Source organism: Danio aesculapii, chromosome 3, assembly GCF_903798145.1.
Source record: "Danio aesculapii chromosome 3, fDanAes4.1, whole genome shotgun sequence".
Classification (NCBI taxonomy): domain Eukaryota; kingdom Metazoa; phylum Chordata; class Actinopteri; order Cypriniformes; family Danionidae; genus Danio; species Danio aesculapii.
This window is the reverse complement of record NC_079437.1, coordinates 12,997,005-13,007,124: the sequence shown is the minus strand read 5'-3', so window position 1 is coordinate 13,007,124 and position 10,120 is coordinate 12,997,005. Positions and strand designations below refer to the sequence as shown.

General features: G+C 36.1%; 1 protein-coding gene across 1 annotated transcript in view; it reads right to left on the bottom strand.

Moving 5' to 3' along the window:
- Positions 1-533: 533 nt before the first annotated feature.
- The window catches only part of znf653 (zinc finger protein 653), a 38,618-nt gene continuing 29,031 nt past the window's right edge, over positions 534-10,120 (bottom strand). Inside the window, exon 11 of the mRNA XM_056453174.1 lies at positions 534-4,913. Coding sequence (XP_056309149.1) covers positions 4,736-4,913 — 178 coding nt within the window. The 3' untranslated portion in view covers positions 534-4,735. The remainder of the gene's footprint in view (positions 4,914-10,120) is intronic.

The window sequence follows — 10,120 nt, the reverse complement described above, 5'->3', positions numbered from 1 at the left end:
TACATCTAATGTTGATAAACAATGTTTATTTCATGACTTTAATTTTATATGTGTTACCATACTGGTGTTTAGTAGCTGTATGAATGACACTGAGCACCTTTTACACACTGATACACTTTTCTGCTTGTGGGAAAAGTTATTTGTGATGAGCTTTGGTTCAATATGTAACTTTCTCATCATCACCTGTATATGGGTGTGCTAACGTGTCTAACTGTGTAACAAAGGATGTGTAGATGTTGGTAATTCAAAATACAGACATATTACCTCTATAAATTAATAAAATACGGTAGTTTACCATAAAAAAGAGAAATTACTTTTATGGTTTGTATCGTATTTTTAACAATAGAGTACTGGCAGCCACAGCTGCCATTTTTCTACCGTAAATTTCACGGATTTATTTTTTACAGTGTAGTTTTTGATCAAAGTAAAATGTAAACTAAGTAAAAAGAAACAAGAATGACACTAAAAGGAAGCATATGTTAAAGGAAGTTAGTTATTTAGTCAAAATTTGTGGACGAGTGGTTTAGAGGTAGAATGTGGTCAGTGTTCCACCTGTAGACAAACTGGCTTTTTCCCAACCTCCGGCAGCCAATAAAACACAGTTCCTGACGCTCTGAAATCAAACTCAAGGCCGCGTGCGGAGTCCTGGCTCTACGCCTTCATAACACTTCACACAAGCCAAGGTCATCGCCATTTCACTCACTCTTTAATCGCTGCGTCCAGAAACACCACACACTCACATATACACAGCAAACATTGACCCGGAACCTGAAAAATGAATGATATACAAGTGATAAAACAGGACATTTACATAAAAAGACCACAAAAAAACAAAGTAATGCAAACGTACAAGGAACTTTAAGTACCTGAGAGTTGACGTATTCGATGACACTTCCCTGTACAGTTCAGGTTAGGAGCTTAAGAGTTGAATGGCTGTAAAAAAATTAAAGCTTTGCAGGGTTCCCACATTTCATACACCAAAGAAGTGAGAAAAAACTATTCTGTGAAACGCTAAGGTGTTTTTAGTCTTACATTGCATCAGTTAGCTTGATTTACTTTGATTTTAGAGCACAAGATTCTGAGTTATTGTGTATTTGTCACATTTTGCAACGTTTACATGTGGATATTTTTTATTTAAAATAGCTGAAATATTACGGTTGAATGTAAAGATGTCATTAGAAAGAGGAAAGTTGATATCTTCAACATCACCAGGGTGAACGAAGCTAAATATAGCCATGATTTGCACAATACAAACACACACTGAGTCATGTTGAACACGTCATGTTTAGATCAAATTTCAGATTCAAATAGTTTGATGGTGGCTCAGTGTTAAGCACTGTCGCCTCACAACAAGAAGGTCACTAGTCCCGGCTGGGCCAGTTGACATTTCTGAGTGGAGTTTGCACATTCTCCCCGTGTTGGTGTGGGTTTCCTCCAGGTGCTTCGGTTTCCCCCACAGTCCAAAGACATGCGCTATAGGTGAATTGGATTAACTAAATTGGCTGTAATGTGTGAGTGTTTCCCAGCACTGAGTTGCTGCTGGAAGGACATCCGCTGTGTAATACATATGCCGGAATAGTTGGCGGTTCATTCCGCTGTGGTGACCCCTGATAAATAAGGAACTAAGCCGAAGGAAAATGAATGAATAAAGTTTGACATGGAGGATTTATCTAGATCTATCGTCTTTTGGTTAAACAAAACTTGACTTTAAGGTTTAATTTGATGATATTACTTCAGTTTAATAGATAATGTTACACTATATTCACTTCTAGTTACTTTGCATTTGTATTTATTACTAACTAACATGGACAAACTATAATCTTTGGCATTTTTTAATGAACAAAACATTTATTAAAGAAACATTAAAGTCCATATGAGCCAGAAGCTGGGACCATTTTTTTGTATTGTGATGCAGTTGCTAGAGAAACAGAATATTAAATGAGAAAACCATGTCATAAAGCGTGAATCATCTCAGACTGCTTTCTTGAACATGACAATGAGTTCACTGTACTCAAATGGCCTCCACAGTCACCAGACCTCAATCCAATAGAGCACCTTTGAGTTGTGGTGGAAAGGGAGATTTTGTATCGCATCATGCATGTGCAGCCGACAAATCTGCAGTAACTGCGTGATGCTATCATGTCAATACAGACCAAAATCTCTGAGGAATATTTCCAGTACCGTGTTGAATCTATGCCACAAAGGATTAAGGCAGTTCTGAAGGCAAAAGGGGGTCCAACACAGTACTAGAAAGGTGTACCTAATAAAGTGGCCGGTGAGTGTGTATGTGTATATACATATATGAATCAAAAGCTTCAACCGTTTTTTTTTTTTTGTTTGTAATATGAAGCAGTTCCTACAGTGGGAGTGGCTTGTTTTTGCTACTGCGAGCTGATTGGATGTAGTAAAGTTGGCATATTTCATTCAGAAAGATCAGGGAAAGGGTTTGGGGAGAGTTACTGTGTTACAACCTAACAGACACCTCCTCCTCCTCCTCACCATTTCTGTTTGTTGTCAAAACTGATAGTTGAAGGGGCGTGGTTTAGTATGTTAGCCACTCCCAATACCTCAGACAGATGTAATCTCTGAGAATTTAACTGAAAACAAATAGGAAGTGCCTTTTCAGATTTCAATTAAAGATTACAAGAGCAAATTATTTTGCTTTTCTAAATGACAGATGAATTGTTTAACACAAAACTAGTAATGTGACCTAACGAAATCATACGGTTAGTTTTGATTCCATGGGGACTGTCATGTTAATACAGAGCCACTGATTAAAATCTGTATTCCTGTTTTTGTAAATTGCGGCCACAATTAACCAATGCATTCTCTCACTGTTATTAAATCATGAGTAATACGAGTAATAATTGCTTCATCGTTTTAGTAAATTGCCATGCACGTAGAACCAATTATTTCCCTCGCTTTTGACTACAATATTGCAATGATTTAAACAAACAGCTTCTACTTTGTGAACTATTCGTTTAAACTAAAGGAATGAGGTAGTAAAATGGGCTGATTTATTTGTAAGGTAATTAATAAGTTAATTTATAGACCATTTCAATGCGGTTATGTCATTGGCCCATAAACATTTCCTGCTTGTTGTCAAACTATTTCATAACTCTAACAAGAGGCAATTCAATCATAACTTAATGTTAAAACAGCTAACATGGACCAGGGGTGGCCAAGTCGGAGCACTCCCTCTGGTCCCCAGGGCTCTGCGCTGGTTGGGAAAATTCAAAATTTAACCAAAACAATCGACTACAATTAATTTAAGATTGGCAAGTAAAAATTCGGGACATTGCGACCTGCAGAACCTGGGAAAAAAAACAGCTATCGTAACATTATTTATCAATATGTGGCTCTTTTTGGATTCTCAGAAGCTATAGAAATTAAAAATGTGAGACAGAAAATATGTTGGGACCATTGCTATTGTTTCCATCCCTCAAAATGGTCTATAAGCATGATATACATATCCTGCATTTAATGTGCATTGCTCTTTATGTTAGCTAATGATTTGATACTAACAAATGATACCTCACTTATGTTATGCAGAAAACATAAAACAGTTTTGTATTTACCAACTTACAATTATTTTTCATGATTTAATGTTATTTAATGCACTTATTATCATAAACTGAGCATGAACAATACTTGTACATAATCTATTAATCATATTTTTGTTTACTAATTCATTATTAAAATCCAAAGTTGTGCTTGTTAACATTAGTCAATGCAAGAACTAACAATGAATGACTGAATTTTCATTTCTCTTTTAACCAAAATTAATAACTACTGTAATAAATGTACACTCACCGGCCACTTTATTAGGTACACCTGTCCAACTGCTTGTTAACGCAAATTTCTAATCAGCCAAACACATGGCAGCAAATCAATGCATTTAGGCAGATAGACATGGTCAAGACGATCTGCTGCAGTTCAAACCGAGCATCAGAAGGGGAAAGAAAGGTGATTTAAGTGACTGAACGTGGCACTGTACTCAAACGACCTCCACAGTCACCAGATCTCAATCCAATAGAGCACCTTTGGGATGTGGTGGAACGGGAGATTCGCATCGTGCATGTGCAGCCGACAAATCTGCAACAACTGCGTGATGCTATCATGTCAATATGGACCAAAATCTCTGAGGAATATTTCCAATACCTTGTTGAATCTATGCCAGTAAGCATCAAGGCAGTTCTGAAGGACAAAAGGTGGTCCAACCTGCTACTAGTAAGGTGTACCTAATAAAGTGGCCGGTGAGTGCATGTTATGGTTTATTGTTTGTTCAGTATAATAATTAATTGTAGCTGAACACATGACTTGATTGGAATACATCATGCTTACAAAACACTATTTCATGTTTACATGTAAAATAAGACTTTTATGAAGCTGTATGACCTTCAAACAACAGTTATATGTTAATTATATCACCCTGATTTGGATTTAATGATTCAGATATTGGATTACATATAGAAAAATGAATGTTTGTTCATACAGTTCAGCTCTTCTGTGTCCAGCACAGGAATTAAAAAAAAGTATAGTTTAGACAAAACACTGTTGATCTTTTAATCAATGTCTCTTTCGCACGTCCTCTAGTCAATTATTCATCAAGAATGTTTCAGATCCTGATTTTTTACAAAAAGATTTACCATAAAAGCACACCTAAAAGTGCACAAAAGATGAAACACTGTTCATTTCACATACGCACAACCTTGTATTCCTCCTTTAGCTTGATTCAGCTGGGCTGTTTGTCCGGATGGCTCTTGAGCTTGTGGAATTTGACGCTGTCGAGTTTTTCAAAGCGCTTGCCACAGTGTTCACAGGTGTAGTTGAAGTGCGCTTCAGACGTGTGTTTCCTCATGTGCCAGTTGAGCGATGCCCGCTGCCGACACTGATACCCACATATCTCACATCTGCAGGAATTTACAAAACACATCTCTTATAATCATGATTGATAAAGTACACTACTAAGCTTTTTTTTAACTACTAGCCAAACCCACCCCATGCCAGCAAATAATAATAAACATATGTAAAATATAAATACATATATGCAAAATGTACACCCACAACTAATCAGATACCTTCATGGATAATTTATATCTGCACATATTTACAAGAGTCCACTCAAACATCTGCATATATACACTCCCTGACAAAAGTCTTGTCACTTATTCATGTTTTAGAAACAACAAATAACAACTTGACTTCTAGTTGATCACTTGGTATCAGAAGTGGTTTATATAAAAGGCCAAAGCCTCTAGATTACGCTTATTTTACTAAAATAAAATATGATCATGCCTTGATTTTTAATTATTTAATTAGGACAGTAAGGTCTGACTTTGCTCAGACAAAAGTCTTGTCACTTAACAGAAATAATGTACAGTATAGAATATAAAGTCATGCTGCAGTGGAAAAAGAATTACTATTGTGTATGACTCCCATGAGCTTGGAGGACTGCATCCATACATCTCTGAAATGACTCAAATTATTAATAAAGTCATCTGGAATGGCAAAGAAAAGGTTCCTGCAGGACTCCCAGAGTTCATCAAGATTCATTTTCAACACCTCCGCCTTCATCTTACCCCAGACATGCTCAATAATGTTCATATCTGGTAACTGGGCTGGCCATTCCCGGAGCACCTTGATCTTCTTTGCTTTAAGGAACTTTGATGTGAAGGCTGAAGTATGAGAAGGAGCGCTATCCTGCAGAAGAATTTGCCCTCTCCTGTGTAATGTAATGGGCAGCACAAATGTCTTGATACCTCAGGCTGCTGATGTTACCATTGAATGACTGAATGTAACCCCAAACCATGATTTTTCCTTAACCAAACTTGACTGATTTCTATGAGAATCGTGGGTCCATGCTTGTTCCAATAGGAAAATCAACCTTCTGCCACTTTTCCAAATGATCAACTAGAAGTCAAGTTATATTTGTTGCTCTTACAACTGGGATTGACGACATGACTTTGTCAGGTAGTGTACACATTATTAATGAAAATGATGAAAAGAAAGTAGAAAAATAAATAGAATTTTGGATATATGAATACCAATACATTGAGTTATGAAAATTTGTATTTTGTACACATTGCTATGCATCATGAAATCTTTCACTACTAAGCTTATTAATGATTTTACCTTTCATGTAGTAAATGTAAAACATCAAAAGATTCAAAGTTCCAAAAGATCAAAGTAAAGATGAATGGATTTATTTGATGAACGGAATTATTGTCTTTGAAAACAAAGAAGTGATTCTGAGGCACTGTTTACACCAGTGTGTTATTGTTTTAAAATGGCATTGTGGAATGAAAACGCTTCTCATTCAGATTGCTGATTGTACTGCGTTTCAGAAAAAACGATCTCCGTCTACACTATACACAGTCTAAAACACACCACGCGTGACTCATTAACTCAATAATGGGCATGCTAATATTTTAGCAACATCCGTACATTGGCAGTCTATGGTTGTGTAATGGCAAAGACTCCAGAATACAGAAGACGAGTCTCTTGCATAGTTTTGAATGGGGAAAATGTATCAGTCAACATGGTGAATAAAGCCCCGCCTTCTAGTACAGGAGCCAATCAGAAATCGCTATAGACTTGATTCTGAGTGCAGGCAAACATGAACCCAGAGTATCAATGCAACGGAAGAATAATAAAACTTCTTATAAAATCAATTTCTTTCCTTATATTAAAGCAGATATTATCCTCCCATGTTATTATATTATATTATATTATATTATATTGTATTATATTATTGTGTTTTTTACTGTATTTTTTATTGTGTTACTGTGCTTTGTTGTTTTTAATTTCTTGTAAGCGCTTTGGGTTTTAGAAATAATATATAAGTTAATATAAGTTACTAGCTAATATTATATTGCAAGTTTGATAAATTCAATATCTCCTATTAAAAATTGAATAAAACAAACAGGATTGAATGAAATTTAGCTTCAGATAAATAATTAACAGATAAAAACAGTGTAGCTTTTGGTCCGCTGCAGCCTTTACATTCTACAAACACTTCCGTTGTGAATATTCTCAAGTCTGCAGCTGCATTAATGCTGTAGTTACACTGACACACGAGCCACTCACGCTTTTGGTGTAAAACCAAACAGTATAGTGTTAAAAAAAAAAAGGTCAACAACAAAAACACTTGCAAAAAAACACTGCAGTATTTGAAGACAACACTCTTATTCACAAAGGAGAATGAATGGATATTTAGGATTAATTAGGATAAATAAAGATTATTAGAGATTTAGAATTTTTATGGAATTTCAAATGAAAAGATTTCATGTAATTGTAATTATATTGATATTTATTGAATTATTTTGTCTAGTTTTGCTAAATGGTCCAGCACAGTTAACTGAAATTGTATTTTATATTAATAACGTCAATTATATTTAATTTAATTTAATTAGATTTAATTGGATCCAAGATGGATTTGAAATATGTGTGTCATTCATTCATTCATTCATTTTCTTTTCGGCTTAGTCCCTTTATTAATCTGGGGTCGCCACAGCGGAATGAACCGCCGACTTATCCAGCATATGTTTTTACGCAGCGGATGCCCTTCCAGCCGCAACCCACCACTGGAAAACATCCACACACATTCACACACACACACACACACTAGAGTCGCTTTTAGCATACCCAATTTACCTGCGGGTAAACCGGAGCACAAGACATCAACATGACGTCAGATTGATGTTGTACCCCAACGTCATGGGGGGAGGGGGGGTTGTATTTTATTTGGAAATGAAAATCGGGTTGACGTCAGAACTCAACGTCAGACCGACGTCAATGTCCAATATCCAACCTAAAACCAACCAAATATCAATGTCTAACGATGTTACAGCTTGATGTTGTGTGGACTTAACCACTATGACGTCTATCAAACATTGGATTTTGGTTGCCATAACTGATGAATAAATGTCAGTATTTGACTTCAATATGACGTTGGTTTAAGATGTTGGCTCGACGTTGGATTTTGGTCACTTTCTAACAACCTAAAATCAACCAAATATCAACGTCATTTCACGCCATTATTGGACATTAAAATAACATCCTTAGACGCTGGCTAGTTGTTGACTGTGTGTCACCTGACATCACGACCTAAATCTAACCTAATATTAACATCTTATGACATTGTGTGCCTGCTGGACAATAACTAAATGCACGACAGAATGTTACGTTTACACACATCCACAAATTACATGTAAACGCATCAACGTTTAACAGCGTAATACTCACCATTCACTACTCTTGAGTACTTTTGAAAGGGCTACATTTTACTCATACGTTGAGTAATATTTACAACAGATACTTTTACTCTACTCGCACTACATTTTTAGGCAAGTAATGGTACTTTTACTTAAGTATGATTTTTCAGTACTCTTTCCATCGCTGGTCTTTAGAATGTGTCTGTAAAGTTTCAGCTCAAAACACCCATCAGATTACTTATTATACCTTTCACAAGTTTCTATTTTATAGCTCTGAGCATCAGGTAGTGGTTTTTGTGCACTGTGGCTTTAAGGCTAGTCCGCGTGTCAGCGTGCCTTAATCTCCTCCCTCGGCTGCTTCAGACAACAGACAGACAAGAAGCAAGCAGATCTCACGTAACGTTTGTGAGAAATACTACAGTAAGAACTTTACCAATGAGTATTTGATGCATTTGTTTTGGAGTTGCAACAATGAGTCACACATAATGTTGTTAGAGTTCACACACACACACACACGCATGCATGCATGCACGCAGCTTTGCACTGTTTTTGCACGCAAATGTGACAGGATACAGGTTAATCTCCACTGCTGTATGGATATCTGTTATGTTGATGTACAAAATAAACCTGATTCAACGTCCACAAACCGGGATTGAAGCGTCTTCCTTTATAATTGTTATAACTGATGAAGTAAATCACTGTAATTCATTAACATGTTTTAAAACATTTTAAACTTGCAAAACTCACTCATGACCACATTTGATGAAGATTGATGATCACAGAGAGCTGAACAGACCTTTTATTCCCGGTTGCTTTGCGCACATCCCGTCTTGTTGATATGATTACACGCATTATTACAGAGACATGTTAATACGCAGCTGTCAATCAATATTGGTGGGCGGGGGGACCGCACTCCTACGTCTAGTTGCGGTCAATCTAAAAACCGCTCCAATTGGTTGACCATTTTTATGTTGTTAAATTGATAAAAAAGGAATGGGTGTGTTTATATCACCCCAATATGACGGTCTATACACTATAACTACACATATGTCTGTCCAAACATCTTGAAAAGTAGATTTTACACCATAGATGCCCTTTAAACTACAACTGTCTTTTTAGTTTCATTTCTAAACGTTCGAGTCACACAAAAACTGAAGAAACTCCATCCCAGTCCCTCCACCAGAGGATCCTCAGTCTATAGCAATTGCTGATTGGCTCCTGTAGTAGGAGGCAGGGCCTTAATCACCATACTTAATTTCAAAACCACATTTTATTTAACAATATAGGTTGATTCTGTGTGCAGACAAACATGAACCCAGAGTATCAATGCAATGGAAGAATAATAAAGTTTCTTATACATTTTTAATTAAAAGGTTTCCCAGATTTGGTCTCATTAATATCACTTTCTTAATACATTTTATGCAAACTCTATGAACTTCTCCATATAGTAAGCATTACTAAACCACTGCAAGATGTAAAGTGAGCAGGATGTATTTGTCAAACTCGACAGATTTTGTGAGGTCACACATTTGAAAGATTTGAAAATATTATCTTTTTCCACTCCCCTATTTTTTTACCACCACATCCTTTCAAGGGATCTGTAAAAATTCTGCCCTGAAGCAGTTTGTCTCATATTTTTGGCCTGCTTTTTTATACACCATACTGACTCAAACTGAATAATTAAAAACATTTATATTCACTTTCTTCTTCTGACTGCTGCAAAAAAAAAAAAAAAGATTATGAAACAATAACAGGATCCATCTACTCCAGTTGATCTTACTTGGAAACTTTATTATTAGTTTCAACCATACTACAACCAGGGGGCTGCACAAAGTGCTTTACAGCATTTAAACTAAACTACACATTAACACATAAAATGGTCAGAACACAATCTAAATAAGAAT